General features: G+C 41.4%; 1 protein-coding gene across 2 annotated transcripts in view; it reads right to left on the bottom strand.

Moving 5' to 3' along the window:
• Positions 1–7,315: 7,315 nt before the first annotated feature.
• The window catches only part of CYTH2 (cytohesin 2), a 77,081-nt gene continuing 62,878 nt past the window's right edge, over positions 7,316–21,518 (bottom strand). The window contains exons 9-12 of one of the 2 annotated variants that reach the window (XM_077457449.1): positions 20,426–20,504; positions 14,456–14,527; positions 14,187–14,341; positions 7,316–12,347 (exon numbers count right to left, since the gene is read on the bottom strand). In XM_077457449.1, coding sequence (XP_077313575.1) covers positions 12,323–12,347; positions 14,187–14,341; positions 14,456–14,527; positions 20,426–20,504 — 331 coding nt within the window. In that variant the 3' untranslated portion in view covers positions 7,316–12,322. Of the gene's footprint in view, positions 12,353–14,186; positions 14,342–14,455; positions 14,528–20,425; positions 20,505–21,518 lie in introns of both variants that reach the window. The other variant, XM_077457448.1, reaches the window with a different exon arrangement.

The raw sequence follows: 21,518 nt of genomic DNA on the forward strand, positions 1-21,518 counted from the left end.
AGACTGTTAGGGAAAATGGTCGCCTCCTTCGAGGCCGTCCCATTCGCCCAGTTCCACTCAAGGCCTCTGCAAAGATGCATCCTTGCGGCTTGGAACAGGAAGCCCCAATCCTTGGATCTTCCTATGCGTCTATCCCCAGGGACACGCAAGAGTCTCGTCTGGTGGTTACAAACCAAGAATTTGCTGAAGGGCAAAACCTTTCTTCCTCTTCCATGGAAGATTATCACGACAGATGCCAGCCTGACAGGCTGGGCAACAGTGTTGGAGGAGACGTGCTCGCAGGGGAAATGGTCTGCGATCGAGAGGCTATTGGCCGTAAATGTCTTAGAGATCCGGGCAGTTTACATGGCTCTCATAAAGTGGTCTGGCAGACTACGAGGTCTCCCTGTTCGGGTTCAGGCCGACAATGCCACAGCAGTGGCTTATATCAATCACCAGGGCGGTACCAGGAGTCTGGTTGCGCAAAAAGAGGCGAATCGCATACTTGTCTGGGCAGAAAAGAATGTTCCGTGTCTTTCTGCAGTCTTCATTCCAGGAGTGGAAAATTGGCAGGCAGGTTTTCTGAGCTGCCAGCAGTTGTGCCCAGGAGAATGGGCTCTGCACCCCGACATGTTTCGGAACATATGTCACAGGTGGGGTACTCCAGACGTAGATCTGTTTGCATCCAGGTTCAACAGGAAACTGGACAATTTTGTGTCAAGGACAAGAGATACACTCGCTCAAGGGTCAGATGCTCTGACAGTTCCCTGGGATCAGTACAATCTGATCTATGCCTTCCCCCCGAGCCCGCTTCTGTCGCGGTTCCTGGGAAGAGTCAAGAGGGAGACAAAATCGGTCCTTTTGGTAGCCCCGGCTTGGCTCAGGTGACCGTGGTACACAGAGATCATGAAGTTGGCAGTAGGCAGGCCATGGATCCTCCCTCTTCGGCCAGATCTGCTCTCACAGGGTCCAATTTACCATCCTGCTTTACACAGTCTAAATTTGACGGTTTGGCTGCTAAGACCCAATTCTGAGAGACCGTGGCCTTTCGGGGCCAGTCCTTTCTACTCTGGTCAATGCCAGAAAGCCGGCCTCCAGGCTTATTTATTACAAAATCTGGAGGGCATATGTTTCCTGGTGTGAATTCAGGAAATGGCATCCTAGAAAGTATGTCATTAGTAGGATCTTGGCCTTTCTTCAGTCAGGCCTAGAAATTTGTCCATAAGCACTATCAAGGTGCAGATTTCGGCCCTGTCAGTGTTTTTTTCAGAAGCCACTTGCATCGCATTCCCTGGTGCCGGCGTTCGTCCAGGGGGCCATGCGGATAAGACCGCCAGTCAAACCTCCGGTATGCCCATGAGATCTGAATTTGGTTCTCTCGGCTTTGCAGGGGCAACCATTTGAACCTTTGCATCTGGCTTATTATTATATTATATTAGTTCTCCTGACTAAAAAATTGGTTTTCTTGGTAGCCATATCCACGGCTAGAAGAGTATCAGAGCTAGCAGCTCTTTCCAGCAAGGAGCCGTATCTAATTATTCATAAGAACTGGGTGGTCATGCGTCCCAACAGGTCCTTTCTACCCAAGGTGGTTTCGGGATTCCATTTGAATCAAGACGTAATCCTACCATCCTTTTTTCCGGACCCACAGTCCGCAGAAGAAGAATCTTTGCACACTTTGGATGTGGTTAGAGCAATCAGTATATATCTTCAAGCAACTGCTCAGATAAGGAAAACTGATTGCTTGTTTATTTTGCCGGAAGGCCCTAGGAAGGGCCAGGCGGCTTCAAAATCCACTCTCCCAAGGTGGATTAGACAGGTTATTTCTCAAGCCTATAGTGTTAAAGGGAAGATCCCTTCTTTTCAAGTGAAAGCGCACTCTACTAGGGCTGTAAGTGCTTCTTGGGCAGTGCATCACCAGGCTTCCCTGGCTCAGATCTGTAAGGCTGCAACTTGGTCATCAGTCCACACATTCACCAGATTCTATCAGGTGGATGTCAGAGGGCAAGAGAATATCGCCTTCGGGCGCAATGTACTGCAGGCTGCAGTTTAGGTCCTCACGTCCCTGGCGGTCTATAATTAGGATCTGTGTCTCTCTCCCCTCAATCTGAGCATTGCTTTGGGATATCCCACTATGTAATGAAGCTCCTGTGTCCCGTGATGTATGATCAAGAAAATGGGATTTTTATATACAGCTTACCTGTAAAATCCTTTTCTTGAGAGTACATCACGTGACACAGAGCTCCCGCCCCTCTTGGGTTTTACGTGGTTTCTTATTGCTTTTCTACAAAACTGAGGTACCTCCCATATGGGAGGGGTTATATAGGGGAGGAATTCTCCTTAATTGGGGTCAACCAGTGTCCAATCACCAGAGGTGCCTATATAACCCACTATGTAATGAAGCTCCTGTGCCCCATGATGTACTCTCAAGAAAAGGATTTTACAGGTAACCTATATATATAAAGATCCCATTTTCCCATCAAAGAACATTGAAGCTTTGCAGACCAACATTTGAGCCAAAGGGTCCTTTGCACGTGCACCAAAATGAGGCCCGTGCAGGATATTTTGGCGAATATTATCAGCTAGTCTGTCAACACAAGAAAGCAGGGTGAGAGAATGTCCCCAGCACATCAAGGATCTCCAGAATGGGTCCTAAGCTTTACTCAGAAATCAGTGTTACAGCAAATCGCAACATTTTGGAGCCTCGCGAGACCCCTTCATCAAGCATGTGACATGAAGGTATCCTGTATTTGCTGTAGCGATGTGATAGCTGCATAAAGCTTTGGACCCATTATGGAGATGCATGGTGTTCTGATGACATTCTCCCGCTCAGTCTATTCATGGTTTCAGACGGTGGTCGCTTCAGCAGCACCCAATTATATGAACAGCCATTGCTACAGAAATGTGTGCATTAGGCATAGGGTGTTGGAATCACAATAAAGCAAGGCGACAGGCAAAAGCTCCAGTTGTTGGAGGATTGAAAGGTCTATCAGGCTTGAACAAGGATCCTAAGACACGCTCTTGGACCAGGGAGCTAAGGTCTGGCAAATGGACACAGTTGCAATGGCAGGTTGCAGGGCAGGATCTGCAAGCAAGAACAAAGTCTTGGTTAGGGTTTTCTGCCTTTTATCCACAGGGTCTTATATTAAGTCAACTATTTTAATAACAATTACTCAATAGAGCCTTGCTGGGCAAAACATTTAGGCGGTGTAATGATTTTATTTTTTTAAAGATAAGGCCTGTCACTGTAGAAAAAAACAAGCTGTAAAAGTAAGTGTACAGGGAGGGTTCTAGTAGACTGGCGACCTTTGGCATGGTAGATTCAGGTTAAGGCAAGTGCAAACTGCATCAATAATGACCAAAATGCCATCCTTGGGTTTAGGAAATACAGTATGTCTAAACTCATTATACTAGGTCCTCAAAAACCAACTAGATACTACCCTCATCCTCCGACACCAAGTGAATAAAAGCAGCTGCAGCCAACTGAAAATCATAATTGAACTTTGGAGAAGAGGGCGTGGGTACTTGGTTGCTACCCCTGCAGTCTCAGATAGCCAACATGGCTGAAATTAAGCCTGTAGACTCAGACATATTGGCAGAAAACTCTTGATAATAAGGAGGAGGGGACCATCCCAGAAGGGGTTAGACACTTCTGAGGAGGATGACTCATGCAGGAGACAGTTCTCCAGGACTCTGTGTAAGGACCCTTATGGGGTATGTTGTAACCCTGTTTCTTCCCCTCAAGCTGTCAGCTGATCATAGGCTGGTAAGGCCTGCAGGGCTGTCCTCTTCAGTTTATGATTTAAGATAGAAACTGCTAGAGCATGGCAGAAGAGAGTGACCAGTCCGCCCATTTGTTCAAAAAAATGGCACACACATACAGGGGGTTATTTACGAAAGGCAAATCCACTTTGCACTGCAAGTGCACTTGAAAGTGCAGTCGCTCTAAATCTAAGGGGTAGATCTGAAATGAGTGGAAGCTCTGCTGATTTTATCATCCGATCACGTGAAAGCTAAAATGCTGTTTTTTATTTTCCTTGCATGTCCCCCTTAGATCTACAGCAACTTTACTTCCAAGTGCACTTGCAGTCCAAAGTGGATTTTACTTTAGTAAATAACCCCTACAGAGTACAACCAGAAGGATCCATAAGATGTAAACCCCATCCAAACGGTGACAAAAAAAAAAAAAAAAAAAAGTGTTGCAGCCAGTACTCCAAAAGTTAACCCAATAGGGAACTCAGACAAGCACATCCAGGCACACAAAACTGCAGTCCCCACAAGATAAGCAGGATCCAGGGACATGTCCCATCCAGTAGTCTTCTCCCCCTTGTGGGCATACTCCCTCAGTAGTCTTTAGTGACAAGACTCCCTCGGACTGGTGGAGAGCGGCTCTGGACTAGTAAAGCACCCTGCATCTAACTAGGTTTCAAAATATAAAGTGCAGTGCTAAAATTAAACTAACAATTCCTGATGACAATAACAAAGAAAATTGTGCTGGACAAAGAACACCCATTATAGCAGCAATACCACGTGAGATACACACCAATAACAATAAAAATCCAAAAAGGTTGCAAATTAAATACCGTATATACTCGAGTATAAGCTGAGATTTTCAGCCTCTTTTTTGAGGCTGAAAGTGCCCCCCTCGGCTTATACTCGAGTCATCGCCGTCTGCCTGCCCGATCAGCGTGTCGAGCAGACAGACGGCAGCCATTCTACTATTCAAAAGCCGCGCCTCCCTCTCTGTGATAGGCGGAACACTCAATTTCCCAGCAGTCAGTGTTCCGCCTATCACGGACATCCGCTCATCCTCATACTATGGACGAGGATGAGAGGATGTCCGTGATAGGCGGAACACTGACTGCTGGGAAATTGAGTGTTCCGCCTATCACAGAGAGGGAGGCGCGGCTTTTGAACAGAGGAATGGCCGCCGTCTGCCAGGAGGAGAGCGTGGCACACAGAGGCTGCAGATTGGCACAGGTAGGCAGGGATGGACGGACAGCACAGCACAGCGATGGACGGGACACAGCGACGGACGGGACACAGCGACGGATGGGACACAGCGACGGACGGGACACAGGGATGGACACAGGGACGGACGGGACACAGGGATGTCTCACCCTCGGCTTATACACGAGTCAATAAGTTTCCCAGTTTTTTTGGGGGTAAATTGGGGGCCTCGGCTTATATTCGGGTCGGCCTATACTCGAGTATATACGATATGTATAAAAATAATTACCTAAAAATAAATAAATTCATGATGTGAACAATAAACTAAAACAAATGAATATTGAATCCAGTGAAAAAAATTACCAATAACAATTCAACAAATTCATGTATGTGATCATAAAAAATGTATATAAGTATGTACATGAAAATCAAGAAAGAAAAAAAAAAAGAAAAATAAAGTGAAAATTAATATATAAATCAGTCCGTGAAGAAATTGAGTGACGGCTGGAATATTTTCCACAGTAGTGACTTGTGCTGAAGGAATCCCACCACCAAGTAAAGTGCATGCTTACCAGCTGTGAAAACTTGAAACACATATGCTCGAAAGAAGGGAAAATGGAGCAATCATAAATAAAACCCGTAGGGCACTTTTAAATAAAAGTTAAAAAAAAAGCCACAGCGTATAGACAAAAAAAAATAAAAAATTTGCATAAAATTGTGGCCGGCCAGCTACAGAACACACGTGCTTACAAACAAATGGACGTAGCGCGCGGTGACATTAGAGCGTCGCTCCTCCCAACACGTTTCATCACAGATTTGACGTCATCACAAATAAATTTTTTGATGTTGAGATATTTTATCTATATAATACCGTGAGGGGGAGGTTTCTTCTAGTAAGAGCATCTTGTTTCCCAGATCCAAAATGGCGCTTTGAGGTATGTAGCCATTTTGCCACTCAGATCGAGGCTTGGTTTCTGTATATAAAGCGGTGCGTCAGCACGCCACCTGTGCCCCATGACTACCGTTTGTTTGTAAGCACGGGCGTGTGTTCTGCAGCCGGCCGGCCACAATTTTAGCGTTTTTTTTGTTTATACGCTGCTGCGTATTTTTACTTTTATTTAAAAGTGCCCTTTGGGTTTTACCTATGATTGCTCCATTTTCCCTTCTTTCAAGCAAACAATTACCTACCTTTTGCCATATCATGGTACCAGTGGAGAGCCGATTAAGTTGGGCTGGGTGACCTTTGCAGAGGATTTGTCAATTGGATCGTTTTGGCGATTGGGGAGATCTTTCTGGGGAAAAGGCCACGGCCGGGTTATGGCCATATGTGTTTCAAGTTTTCACAGCTGGTAAGCGTGCACTTCACTTGGTGGTGGGATTCCTTCAGCACAAGTCACTTTACTGTGGAAAATATTCTAGCCATCACTCAATTTCATTCCCGGACTATGGACTGATTTATATATTTTAATTTTTTTCCCTTTCTGAATTTTTATGTACATACTTATGAATTTTTTATGATCACATACATTCATTCATTTTCATTATTTTAGATTTATAGCAATGAATATTTTATTCATTGTTTATTTACATTTGTATAGGTATTTGAATTGTTATTGGTAATTTTTTCACTGGATTCAATATTCATTCATTATTTATTGTTCACATCATGAATTGATTTATTTTTAGGTAATTATTTTTATACATTTTTTTTTTGAGCGCAACCTTTTTGGATTTTTAATTCATCGATGACACAATGCATATTGTATGTGATAAACAAAGTGCATACATGCAATGAAACAGGATATGGTGCCAACTATGACTAATATTCAGTACCAATACAATGGCGTGGAATGGAGCCTGCTTTGCTATTTTTAATGCCATAACACCTGCAAGGCACCTCAGTGTGAAAGGGGACTTAAAGTTTGCGTTGCAGTTAGAAAGTGTTACAAAGGCCTGCTCATTCAGTCCCAAAAATGCAGTACTTCCAGCTTTTGTCACACATGACATTCCATCCAGCCTACCAGTCAACTTTCTTACTGTCATGCGGGTTTTGAATTTCCGAAAAAAAAAAAAAAAAAAAAAAAAAAAAAAAAAAATAGTACAGGTAGGGAAAATGGGAAAGGCAATACAAGGTGGTTTATGGTGCTTGCTTCCTAACTGCAGTGTTTCCTTCATCCTAGAATTTTTCCCTTTACACTGACTCATTACATTTTTCTTCAGTACAAATCATTATGCACACTGTGAATTGTGGGTCCAGGAGAGGAACTTGGCAAGTTCCATTCACTTTGACTTGTTTAATCCTGGTTGCAGAGGAGAAGAGCTGCATCTTGACGACAAATGCTCAGGATTTGGATAAGGGTGGCATAATTAGTAACAGACTTCATAGTGAAGTTTGAAAGTTTTTATTAAACGCAAAATCTGTGTACATTATAATATTAAATAGAAAAAAATACAACAAAAACCAACCCAATAATACCAAGTCTTACCCCGTACAAGGAAGATGAGGTATTCAGTCCTGAATCATTTTCACAGTACTTCCTTTTATAAGAAGGTAACAGACAGGCACAGTGCGGTGGGGTCTCCCCCCACTTTGGCACAACAATTTACAAAACCTGCCAGACATACCACGCTACAAAACTCAAAACAGTTTAAAGTTAATGCCCTATAGCTTACATATTCAAAAAGATGTGCTTTAGATTCCATTCGATTGTCACACTGGAATAAGAGAAGCGTGCTTTATCAGTGTTTGATCAAGTGTAACCACCTTTTACCAACCGTAGTGTTTTATTGCCAAGTAAACTGACACGCAGTCTGAAAGCTCTGTGTGGGGTATTAAATATCCCCAAAGCAAATCCAGAACACCAAAAATCATCCTCAGAGGAAAATCTGTCTCTCTGGTCTGGTGGGCCCATTCAAATGAGTGCATTGCATGTTACCTGCATGTGTGCAACTCTGTGCCATTCATCTCTAGTTACACCCCACCACGCCTGGCTTGTGGACATGTGTTGCACTGCCAAAAATGCACCTGCACACATCAGAGAATGGGCCTAAAACTTAGCTCTCAATATGGAAGATTTGATTTACAGAAATACCAGTAATTACTGTCATTTTTAACCAAACTGCTATTATTGCTTGGGAATAGCAGAACAATGGACACAAGCAGTCTTGTTGAATAATCAGTACAAGGAACAAAGCCCAAGTGCTAACCACAGTTAGCCAACAGAATTAGATCTACTGAAGTCGCCCTAATACAAAATAGATGCTGTCTGATTGCTGCGAGTACTGCATGGATTTATTTAAGAAGCCCAATACAGACCTTAAACACACAGTGGGGATTAGAAGTACAGAATCACAGCAATCAGACTTCACCTATTCAAAAGGAATATAGGATGTGTTTTTTGGTTACCAAGCTGCCATATAAAGCATACCCGTACATTACTTAAGTTGGTTCAGCAGGCCGCCCTTGTTTGACAGAAGAGGATTGTTTGATCGGCCTCTGTCAAAAGGACATGCTGGAAATGTCTTTTTTTTAGATCAGTGGCTGCTGATCAGTGTATTCTGACAGCAAGTCCCACGGTCAGAATTCAATGTCCCAGCAGGGGGTTCCTCAAGTCACCTCGGGCTGAACGAGAAAAAAATAAGCACATCTATGGCCAGTTTTAATTCTCGGTTACAAAAACAAAAAAACTAACCAAGAAGCTGACCCCTTAATTGCAGTACAGCAAGAATACAGCTATTCACTATGCCTTTGGATACACTGGCATGGAGGCAAAATTACTGTACAATACAAATTAATTAGATACAGTAGTGCAAAATTCTCAGTGTATGGAGTGAAGATGGTCACAGCACATTGAGCATGGCTGGAAAATTTTAGCCTACTTTCCTGTGATGACAAGGCAAAGGAAATCCAGACCACATGTTCCGAGACTATCTGAAATGTCCCACTTCCTATAAGTGTATGGTGGGTGCAAAAAGAAGACCTTCTAAATTTTGGATTAGTCACACAGGAGGAAAGTAGCTTCTAGGTGTGTGGGTACCCTAAAAAGGAGGAAAGCTCTTTTTGCCCTACTTATCCCATGGGTCACATGAGTGCACTTTGTTCTGCAATTCTGCGATTCATTTTCAGCCAAAAGCGTGCTAAAGCCTGCTGAAGTCACTGAGCCAGTCAAGACTATGGAGAGATCCCGGCTTATAGGCCAGGATCCACCCGTAACCTGGATCGGCAGCTGGCTCAGCCTTTCAGTGAGGGGCGCTGCCGCCACCCCAGTGAGCGCTAGAGGGGTAGAGTAGAGAGCCGGTGACAAACAGTCACCAGCTCTCTGCTCACTGAAGACAGAGAACCGAGCGATCAGCAGGACTTTGATTGCTCAGTTCTTAGGAGGTGGCAGGGAACAGATGCAGCATCAGACCAATGTTACAGTCACCTAGGTAAGTATGTAGCATTTTTATTTATTTTTTTACATTCCTGAACTACTAAAGATTTGCAGTGCATCCTCAATGTAGCAGCACAGAGCCCCACATCGTCCTTAAAAAGTCCCGGTCACACTAGTATCTACATTACTGGAAAGTCTAAAAGGCACAACTTTCAGATACAGAAGTGTGAATAGCAAGATGCCCGGGGGCCCTGAAACGGTCACTTTACCTCCTGATCCAGGTAAAACCAGCAGCAGTGAGGTAGAGGTTTCTGCTTTACATGGAGGAAACCGTTATAAAAAGGGAAATTTCTATTTAAAGTTCTTAAAAAGAAATTAAAAATCCATGCGATGCCCATGCACCATAGATGACCATATAGGACTAGCAAAACATTCCTAAAGGATTGCTGGAATAAATATTTTTTCAGCCTAAAAATACCTCCTTGTACAGGGTTAACACTTTTTTTTTTTTTAAATGCTCTTAGAACCCAGACAACAGTTTACATTTTCTAAAGTGTGTGTACCCCTGTTCACTTCAACTAACCAATCTTGAAGAAATAAATCTAGTTTTTCAAATTCCAATGCACATAACTGAGGCTTTACATGCACACAGGGGCACTTCTTTGCCCTACCACAGTTCAGTAAATGAATCCCAATCAGCATACATGTATGCAATGCCAGTGTGTTGCACAGACTTGTACTAAACTCTCCAGTGGCGCTTTTGAACCAACTTCCCCCCCAGAGGTAGAATCTCCCACTGGTGGCCCTGTCTGCCCCTGCATAGATCACCATAATCTGCAAGCAATCGATTTTTCACTTGAATCCATTGAAAAGCAAATGGAGAACCCAATTGGAGAGACCCCACATAATGACCGGGTAGGTGGTGCGGATAGCTTTCTGCCAATGTCCTTGAGAGGTAAGAAGCTTTAGAATCACATTAGCGTTTGTTCCAAAGCTTAAAGGTTGGGATTTAGATACCCTTTAATTGTAAACACAGAGTAGGGAATAGTTAAATCCCTGTCAGTTTGTGCCGTCTGGTTCCCACTGTGAAAATTTTCCATCAATTTTTGTCCTGAAGACACAACAAATGAGGGGATGGAAGTGAAAAAAAAAAAAAAAAAAAAAAACAACTAGCAACATGCCATTGACATTATGCTAGCAATTGAATGGGTTTCCTGACATTTAAAAATATCACACACAGAAGATATTTCAATGTAGATCAGAGGTTGGTCACATCAACAGTGTGTTGCGTTATATCTGACCACACTTCTTATTCTCATTGAAACAGATGTCTGCCTTTCATGTTAAATAGGTGGTACATTCTAAGTTTAACAACATACATAAATAAATCTGGCAGAGGCCTAGCTATAAGACTACTGGGCTAAATTTACAGAGCAGTCAATGTGTGGACAGCTGTACTTTAGCTATAGTGTCATGTTGTTACATCTCCACAACACCATTTAGATCTGACTGTGCATCCAACTGTACCCAAAAAGCATTTAGCATGAACTACATGAACTTTTTACTCAGCTCAGCCACATTATCTGGGAGAGGCAAGTTTCCCATTACTATGACATCTCTGAGCAAATATTTAGACCTACTGTAAAGAAAAAGGTTGTAAAAGCTCATGTAGGTTCAACCACCATATATACCATTATACATGTATAGGGGAACCAAAACTACAAACTCTGCAGGTATGGGTACTGGCCAAACCAACCAAACTCTTCTGTCACCAAAATAGGCTGTTTTGGTGGGAAAAGCTTAGCATTCCTAGCAGCGTTGAAGCTTGTCCGACCCTTCCTACACATTCCTATTGGTCACTGAGGCCTTTGATGCAAAGCACACCTTGGTTTGAGAATACCCATAGACATTCTAGTCATTCCTCCTGAAATCAACAAGCTGGGTAACAATTCAATATCTATGCATGCTTTAAGAAAAAGTAACTATACTAAAAGAAATGTGTAGGCTGCCATTGCTGACCTGATAAATAACAAAACCTGCACAAATCACAGTGGCCATAATCTGCTTACTAGAGCATGAATGTAGCTGGTACTATGTAGAAATGATCCTGTATCTGGCCATTGACAGGTCTAATACAGCTAGGACTTGGTCCTCATATCGGGTCACAGCTTTCCATCAGCTGTCTAGATATCTTGTCTATCCAGCCCCAGTATAGGTTTCCAATAAGAGCCAGAATTAGGACAGGGCCACATGGTGGCATGAAAAATGGTTGGACTCCCAGAAGATATAGCGCTCTACCCTCTCACATATAAAGAAATCAAGGTTATTAAACATATTTCCGCAGCAATTGTTCTATGACCTTAACACCAGAATTTTATATAGATACAAGCTGTTTCTATAATACTAAAGATATTGTAGAATGACAACTGTCTTTCAGAACCTTCAAGCGCCATCAATGATGAGTGATAAGTTTTTTTTTTGTTTTTTTTTGGAAGAACAGAATATTGTTTTCAAAAAAGTGTGGAGTTACACACAGTCCTTGACATTTTGTGCCGTTGAAATGCTTAGGTTGGGGTTGTATTGCTCTTCCATGCAAATTATTTATTTTCTTAATTTATCTCAAAGCTAACTTGCCAACATGGCTTAGAGTCCTAGTTAACCAAAATATTTTACACAGAAAGAAATGGCAGACGCACAAAACTGTGGCTACCACTGCTAAACACAGGCCTGGACCCTCGAAAGAGAAAACTAGTAAGTCTTGAAAGTTGTATCACTTGCAGCCACAAAGATCCCGTATCTGATGCCATAGCCCTCATGGTTTTCACATTGCACAGCCAATGGAATACAAAGATCTTCACTGTCCTCATCTTTCCAAGGAGTGCTCAGGAGTGGCTGCAGGCCACAAAAGGAAAAATTGCTCCAACGTCAAATCTGTCGTTTAAGACTGTTCTTGTTGCTGCTGCTGCTGCATCTGTTGCTTTTTCTTGACGGAGATCCGTTTTTTCCTGGCAGCCAGCATTTCATAGAAGGGATCCACGCTTACAGCTGCTCTAAACATGGGAATAGAAAGATTCAGTCATTTTTTTTTACTGTATTATAAAAAGGTGTTAGGGTAATAATGCATTGCTACTCACTATTCTATGTGCCTCTTATATTACTTAGTGAAATGCAAGTATAAATTCAGAAATGGCTTAAAAATTTCAGTATATAAAATGTTTTTATTTGTTTTTTTAAGAAGAATCACAGAAAAGTAGTGAAGACAGATCTGTCTACAACCATAATCGATAAAATGCTGCATTAAATCTGCTCAGCACAAATGATGAATGCACCTCCATTGGTTTAAAGCTGGCCATAGATAGAGAAGAAAAAACAAACAAAAAAACCCCCAAAACACAACTATGGATTCCCTCATCCACACAGATGATGCTGTGCTATTGTATGAACCATTGATCAGCGCAGCAAGCGACTTGCTGCAGCACTGGTTGAAAAATGATTTTCCAACACTCCCATTTAAGAGATGGATCGAAATTTGCCCAGTCCTGTTGAACCGGCCAAATTTAGATCCATCTATATCCAGATTAAGAGATAACACGAAAAACGAAATTCATCTTGTTACGAATACAAGAAAATCCACAGATGAAACAGAAAACACCTGTATATAATGGGCAGCACAGTGGCTAAGTGGTGAGCACTTCCATCTCACAGCACTAGGGTCATCGGTTTGAATTCAAACCATGACATTACCTGCCTGCAGTTTGTATGCTCCCTGTGCCTGCGTGGGTTTCCTCCAGGTACTCCGGTTTCCTTCTACACTCCAAAGACATCCTGGTAGGATATTTGGCCATAGTATGTGTATGTATGAATGAGGGTTAGGGACCTTCGATTGTAAGCTCCTTGAGGGCAGGGAGTGATGTGAATGTATAATTACAAAATATGTACAGCACTGCATAAATTGACAGCACTATATAAAGTACCTGGAATAATTAAATATGCAAATCTTCAGTCCCAAATCCTTATCACTGAATGCCTTGGGTAAGTTTATAAGATCTATTTTTTTTTTTTTTACAAAAGCTATATGGCATTACGAAACCATGTAACAACCATGTTGGTTGCTCTTTAGTTCTCCATTTTCCTTTATTAGACAACAGATTCCACAGTTAAATGCCAATGTATTTTGGTACAGGAATGTATAACTGCTCACACATTTTGGTCCTGGTCCTTTTTTTTTTTTTTATCAAGAAGAATGGTAAAAATATTTACAAGAACGTGGTTTATAAAAAAAAAAAAAAGGAACCTTGAGCTGCCATTTTTGGACTTCTGAAAATATTAGTTGCCTGGCTGTTTGTGGCATCAATACCTTCTAAATGTCAGGACTGCTCATCATACTTGTTCTGGATCAGTATCTGAAAGTACTGAAGCAAGAAAGTCAGCATGAGTGGCATGAAACAAGCATATTCAGAAGCAGGGGGTCTGTAACTGCAGCCCTCACATTCCGACAGGTTTCTTTTAAGTCATTTTGGTAATTTCTAAAACCACTATAAAATAGACTGGTCTTGGGGAAATATATACGGCAGGGCTCCAAAGGACAATTAAAGACCAGACAATGATTTAAAAAAAATTGAACATATATCCCTCATTCCTGGAAAGCAAACTTAAAACTGCAATGAACAGCTATATGGCTCATTTTTTTTTTTTAAGCAGATAGCAAGTACATAAAAAAGGAGATGTTCAGATCTGACAGCTTTACTGTCTGCTCATACAATCTAAGTGGAGCTGCAATTAGCTGAGCAGACTTCCTCTACTGCACAGAGAGACAGCCATAAGTATTTTTTCAGTACTGTACAGTCAGCTAAAACCACAGGATGGCAGTAGAGGACTTCTTACTTTATAGATTTGATCCACTCTTCTTTCTCTTCTGGGGTTGGTGCTGAAATTCGGTACACATTATGGTTGCCCTCCACCACTCTCCCATCAGCCTCCGTTTTGCAAGCTTTGATCAACTGGCCCTTGTTGTTAGGTATGTACAGCTCAAAGCAGTTCTGTGAGAGAGACCAAATGTAATCAGTAATTCAGAACACAAGCCACTGGAATTTTTAGTATTCGAGAAATATATCCATGACGAGCCAAGCATCTTAAAATACAATAAAATTTACCGGTTTCCTGGGATCCTCAACTTCCCGAATACTGAGATTCTCCAGTGGAATAATTCCTCGAGGCTCCTTATCCTGAAGAAGTGTACAACACTTGTTAAAAAAAAAAAAAAAAAAAAAAAAAAGCTTGCGAGAAAGTAAAATATTTAAATTTGAATTCCAGCAATGGCTATTTTTGCAAAGTTACATTGGTCCAGCTTGGACCTATGCAAGTATGTGCACTTGTCCTACATGGCTAAACCCTATGGAAGTCGGAAATCAATGTAGTTGACACCGCTACTACAGTGAATGGCGCTAGCTTCCTGGGTCCCCTGCCAAGTGGCTGCCCTAATGCTTTGTAGCACAGGAGGTCGCTCATTTACCATGGGCATCATTCAGAGAACACTTTGAAATGTTCTCAATGAATGCAAAGCATTCTCCGATTACAAGAGGTAAAAATTGAGATGTCACCGCCCTTGCCTACCCACCTCATTCAGCCAGAGAACACTTTGCATTCATTGAGAAAATGAAACGTGCCCTCTGAAGGACATCTGTGCCAAGCAAGCAACCTCCTATTCCTGACTTTTCGGTTAGAACGTCAAATTAGCTGAGTGGGACACATGCTGGCTGGTGGAGCAGAGGCAATTCCTACACACCCGAGTAGTCAGCTTCTCCTTTTGGGTACCAGAAGGGCACCATTATTGAGGAGGAATAACGTACCCCTGGAGTTGGCATTTACTGGAGCTTCATAACAAGTGCAGTTTGACCTGCTTATGTAATATAAAGGAGTCAAGATGATCTGGTCAGCACTCTTAAAGAGCACTTCGGAGCGCATATAATTATCATCAGGAGGTGGTGAAGATTTGGCACCGTGTTTCCACCAGGGTGAACAGACTTTTTGACTCAAATTTACATACTGATCACGCTCTCGTACCTTTTCTTACACGTTAGGAGAATACGTTCATTTTATTGATTCGTGAAAGACACAGGCTTTTACCAGTGCACATGTATTAGTATTTTTTGTGAGTTATCAAGTTCATGGCACTGTTACACTTTAATCATACGTTTACATTGATTTTTTTTTTTTCAATTGATAGTGCGAGTGAGTGATATCATCAGCACCACACATTCCCTTGGAAAAACAGATAAAGACTAATGGGATTAGTCCTCTACTAGTTTCGCCACACCTCCAGATGAAGCCACGTGGGAGGTGATGAAACTAGTAGAGTTGGAGCCTGGCGGTGGACCGACCGTTACTGAGTGAGATTGTTCAGATTTGTATAGAGGTCGACCGATATATCGGCCGGCCGATATATCGGCCGATATTTGCCGTTTTTTAAATAAACGGCATCGGCTGATTGTGCTGCTAAAAAGCCGATTCTACAGCGGGACTTTGAAATGACTTCTGTAAGAAGTCAGTGTGAGTTGCCTGAGTCGTCATAGCAACACTTTCCTCCTCTCTGGGCAGGCTGCCAAGAAAAGAACTAAATGATACAATGTTTACACTTGAATGAATGAAGTCATCTCTGTGTGTAGAAGTTCTCAGTTTAACCATTTAAAGACTAAATCTTTTCTGACACTTGTTGCTTACAAGTAAAAATCCTGTATTTTCTGCCAGAAAATCACTTAGACGCCCCAAAAATTATATATTTTTTTAGCAGAGATCCTAGGGAATAAAATAGCGGTTGTTGCAATATTATGTCACACAGCATTTGCACAGAGGTCTTTCAAATGCATTTTTTTGGGAAAAAAATACACCATTTAAAAAATAAAAATAAAATAAAAACAGTAAAGTTAGCCCATTTTTTTTTTTTTGTCCAAAAGTTTTGACTACCCGTTTTTATTTAATATATATAGGTTTTTTTTTTTTTTTTTATCTAGATCATACATACATACATACAAGTAAACTAATTGGAGGTTTGTTTTGTTTAATAAATGTTTAAGTGTAAGAAATTTTCTGCATCACTTATGAAAACTGCTTTCACACTGGAGCGGGCAGGCGTTGATGGTAAAACGCAAGTTTTAGCGGCTCTTTACCATCATTTTAACGGTGCTATTTGGCTGCTAGTGGGGCAAATATAACCCAGCTAGCGGCCAAGGAAGAGGTTAAATGCGCCCATGAAGCACCGCTGCCAAATCGCATTGCATGCGCTTCGGCAGTGGTGCCCATTTATATCAATGGGCAGGAGTGGTGGAGGAGCGGTATACACCACTCCAAACGTGCTGCTTGCAGGACTTTTTTTTTAAGATCCTGCCAGCGCATCGCCTCAGTGTGAAAGCACTGTCTTTCACACAGACTGCAGGGGAGCCATTTTGCAGGCACTTTACAGGCGCTATTTTTAGCCCAAAAGCGCCTTAAAAACGCCCCAGTGGGAAAGGTGTGTTAGATCAAGGGGGATTAAAAATAAATAAAATAAAATAAAATCGGCCTAACATATCGGCCCAAAAAAAATCGGCATCATATATCGGCTATCGGTGCCCTTACCGGTGCCCCCGATGGCTGGGCAGGGACTGGAATGAAGCCGTAAGCAGCTTCATTCCAGTCTCCTAATGGTAAACACGAAAGCGATGTCATGACGTCACTTCCTGTTGTCTCGGCTGCCAATGGCGCCAGATTTAAAAATACATACACTATTCAGAAGTGCCAAAAACGACGATCTGAATACATTAAAGTGTAAAGAAGGGATCGGGGGTCTTTTAGACCCCCGATCCCTCCATAAAGAGTACCTGTCACCACCCATTACTGTCACAAGGGATGTTTACATTCCTTGTGACAGCAATAAAAGTGATCAATTTTATTTTTAACAATTTATTAATTTTAAATAAATAATAAAAATTTAAAGCGCCCGCCGCGAAGCAAAGAAAACGCATATGGAAGTCGCGCCCGCATATGTAAACTGTGTTCAAATCACATATGTGAGGTATCGCCGCAATCGTCAGAGCGAGAGCAATAATTCTAGCACTAGACCTCCTCTAACTCTAAACTGGTAACCGGAAAAAAAAAAAAAAAATTTAAAGCGTCGCCTATTGAGTTTTTTTTTTTTTTAGGTACCGTAGTTTGTCGTCATTCCACGGGTGCATGCAATTATAAAGCGTGACATGTTTGGTATCTATTTACTAGGCGTAACACTATCTTTCACATTATGCAAAAAAACTGGGCTAATTTTACGGTTTCATTTTTTTTTATATTCATGAAAGTGTCCCTTTTCCCAAAAAGTTGCGTTTAAAAACACTGCTGCGCAAATACCGTGTGACATAAAATATTGCAACAATCGCCGTTTTATTCTCTAGAGTCTCTGCTAAAAAAAATATAATGTTTGGGGTTCCAAGTAATTTTCTAGCAAAAAAATCTGGATTTTAACTTGTAAACACCAAATGCCAAAAATAGGCTTAGTCATGAAAGGGTTAATAAATGTGGAGTTTATTGCTAGCTGGGATGGAGAGGTTTCATTTTCTAATCCCTCAGATACTGTACTATAGGAGGCACCTTTTCTTGTTTTGTTTGTATTGCTGCATCTGCTGGTCTCCAATATGGATTGAGGCTTAAAGCAGCACAGAGGATGGAACCTATGCTGGCCATAGACCACTTCTCTATACCTTGAGCAAAGTAAAGACCACAGAGGATTCTTTGGAGAGATTTATTGGCACTAAATGCAAAGTGTGTTTGACCCCCTTGGGGTTCTATTAAGGAGGTGAGCGGCCATTGCATGCAGTGGTGGGAGCGCACTGGATAAGGAGTTCTTAAGAAGCATCACATTTGTTTTTTTATATCACTGAAGAAATTATCATTCATTGTTTACTGGATTTTGTTTCACTTTTTCTCATTTTCCTATATTGCACGGTTAGTTGAATTGTCGATTTATTGTATATAAATATTGCAGCGCTATCACTTTTATTTTATTATTTTTTACTGTTATCTGTGGGAGCACATGCGTGACAGCTGCAGCAACTTTAAGCAATTTTAGGTTTATCATTCGTTTTCTATCAAAATCTTTGCATATTAGTGCGCAACTACTTTATTTTTAATGGAACATGGATAGTTACACAGGTCCAAGCTGGACAATGTAACTATGCAAAAATAGCCATAGCAAAAATTTTGAATTAAAAATATACAATTATTATACAAGAAACCCAGATACAATGACATTTACCAATGAATTTACAATCTGTAATCTTAGAAATTAAAAATAAAGCTCAGGCAACACCAATTGGTGCAGCAATGTATAAAAAAAGAAATACATGGAGCAAAGTAAAAACACAAGCCTATCAGCCTCTTCAATAAGGTAGGGAATGGGAGTACCTCCACTAGCAGCAATCAGACTCTGCAGCATTACACATTGCTTTCAAACCTGAGGACAGAAGGAGAGCACAGGGCGAGCTTAAGGATGATCTCACCAGTGTGCTGCTTCTCTTTTATGGTCGAATCAGCAAGCTGGTCCTGTGTCTAGGCCCTGTTGTGGTTCTGAAAGCTGCAGTAGAGGTTGCAGACTCTACATTCCTTTATGGAAAGGTTGTCTGGATCACAAGCCCAGCTAAAAAGAATTTGCAGGAAAAAAAAAAAAAAACACAACATACACTTATGTGTATTTGACCAAGTATTTGCCTTGGGTTCAGCTTTAACGGAGACCTGCACTGCAGTCACAAGTAAATACCAGGCAAAGGAGAACAGATGTGCAGAGGGAGGATTCATACCCGAATGGATCTATGGCACATGCTTTAGCCATTCTAGATTCACAGCATACACAACCAGTGTCACCACATGACCCAGAAATGTTCTAAAGGCACACAACATTGGTGCACAAAATGCTGGAAGCAATGCATGTCAAAGAACACAGGTAAATATGTACATAGCATAATCGTGACCGATTTCTGGGTTTAGTCCTGACTTCTTTAGCACCAATCTGTACAAATATTTGTATGTAGGCCTGTTTGAGGTGCATGGCTTTGGCTGTGTGGAGAAAAGAGTTAGTAAGGTGATGTCAGTGAGTCTACTGGTTGTCTCACACTGAGTAATACAGGCTGTGAACCACATAAAAAGCATTCCAAACATACGAAACATTCACAAATCAAACACTGTACTGCTACTACAAAGATTGACAACTTCATTCTAATAAACACACTTCACTACCGCATTTAAAAGTATTATTTGAGTATAATCAAAAGGCAAAACTTTTTGGATAGCGTGGAGAGGGAGAGAGAGAGAGAGAGAGAGATCAGACCCCTCAGGTTTTTATTGCTGTCTGCGCCCCCATTAAGGAGATTTGCCCTCTCCATTTGTCATGTTTACAGTTACTGCAGAATGAAAGAAAGTCATACATTTTTGGTGGTCACCAGAACAGTAATAGAGAGGAAACCTTTCAACGGGACATTAGCTCTTGTGACAACCAAGACTTTCCTCACTTTGGATGGACCTCCTCTCACTTGCCATTTTGTTTATGGAACATGAGTTATAACCATCTCTTACTCAATCCACAAACCAAAAAAAAAAAAAAGTATTTTGGTCTTTAGTCCTACTACTTCCAGCATCTACCCAAAAACTGGAGCCAACCGGGGAAAGATGTGGGAAAGGATTGGGGGTGCAGGTACATTTACCCCCCTGTTGGTGCATTAGCAGACCTTTCAAATGAATGTGCTGCAAAACAAAACGCTTTACGAACATCTCAAAAACTCTTACAATTAGCATACAGCTATTGTGCCCAAGAGATGAAAGAAGCCAAGACTAAACTGAACCTGTGCTTTGCCAATGCAGGGCAAACAGCCTGGCTATAATAATGCTGACCCGCCAACTTCAATATTCTGACCCATTGTCCGGCACACCTATGCAGATAAAGTCAGAGTCCAGGAGTCCTGATCTGCATATTCTGGGTCTGTGACTAAACTGTAGAGGCCAAAAGGATCAACAAGATAATCAGGCAAGGGAAACCTTCAAGTTTCTCTCAAAGGTTTCTTATAACCATATACATTTATATTCTAAAAGCAAAACCATGCTCTTACTGTAGTATATTCAAAATAGTACAAGCAGTTGTCAGTCAAGATGAACCAGCGCCGTTTCCATGTCTTCACACGCCCACCTGTCAAGACAACAGGAAATGTAGGGAGGGGGTGATAAAAGAAAATCACTTATTTACAGAGCTGCAAGAGTTGCTGTGATCTAACTACACTTTGTGTTTCATTCCACTGCACCGTACAAAGTGAACATCCACATATAAGTAAAAAAAACACGTGTGATGACCCAACCCAAACCAAAAAGTGAGTTAACAATTTTCTAAATGGCGTGATGAGTACAATAGACTGTTACTGACCTTCCTTCAAGTCAGTGCAATATTACACACATACAAAACACATGAACTACCTTATCCAGATCACAGTCTAGAATGATGGTACTAATTTCTGGAATTAGTCATTTTGCAGTGATGCAAAAGTTTTGCACTATAAAGAAAGCATAACTACTGGCAGAGGAGGGATCCATTATTAAAACTGGATGATTATGAGGCAACTGAAAATTAGCAATTTGAATTAGTTAATGTTTGGAAAATGGCGTTCAACATATACCAGTGTAGGAAAGCAAAAAAAATAAAATAAAAAAAAAGTTAACTAGGAGACTAGTGAAATACATTTTTTTGACGTCATAGTTGCAATTTTTGTTTAGCTTTCTGTAAATGGCATGGAGACACACTGGAAGCTTTTAGCAGGGTTTCTGGTGTGTCCATGCACCTTTAAAGGAAGACTGTGCTGCCTCCAACATGGAGGCTCTCACAGATTAGAGTTAGGATCACACTTCACAGAGGAGCCTTGACAAGGCACTACGGCTTCCATATATGTCTGCAGACCGTCCACAGGACTTTGATTTCTAGCCAAATCAAACCTAAGCCCCATCTTCTGCCATTGGGATTGTCAAATGACAGAGCTTCAGAAGCCAGAAGAGGTTCTGACAGTTAAATAATGGATATGATCGTCTGTAGTGATGTCAAACCACCCACAGTATTTGTTGTAGCTAGGGACTATAAATCGAGGCTGCCCAAGCATTAGGTCACATTAGGGAGTTCAAGAACAAACTTTTTTTTATATACTCATGCCACAAAGTTAA

The sequence above is a fragment of the Lithobates pipiens genome, unplaced genomic scaffold (genome assembly GCF_037356315.1).
Source record: "Lithobates pipiens isolate NorthernLeopardFrog02 unplaced genomic scaffold, aLitPip1_a1.2 Scaffold_27, whole genome shotgun sequence".
Taxonomy (NCBI): Eukaryota; Metazoa; Chordata; class Amphibia; order Anura; family Ranidae; genus Lithobates; species Lithobates pipiens.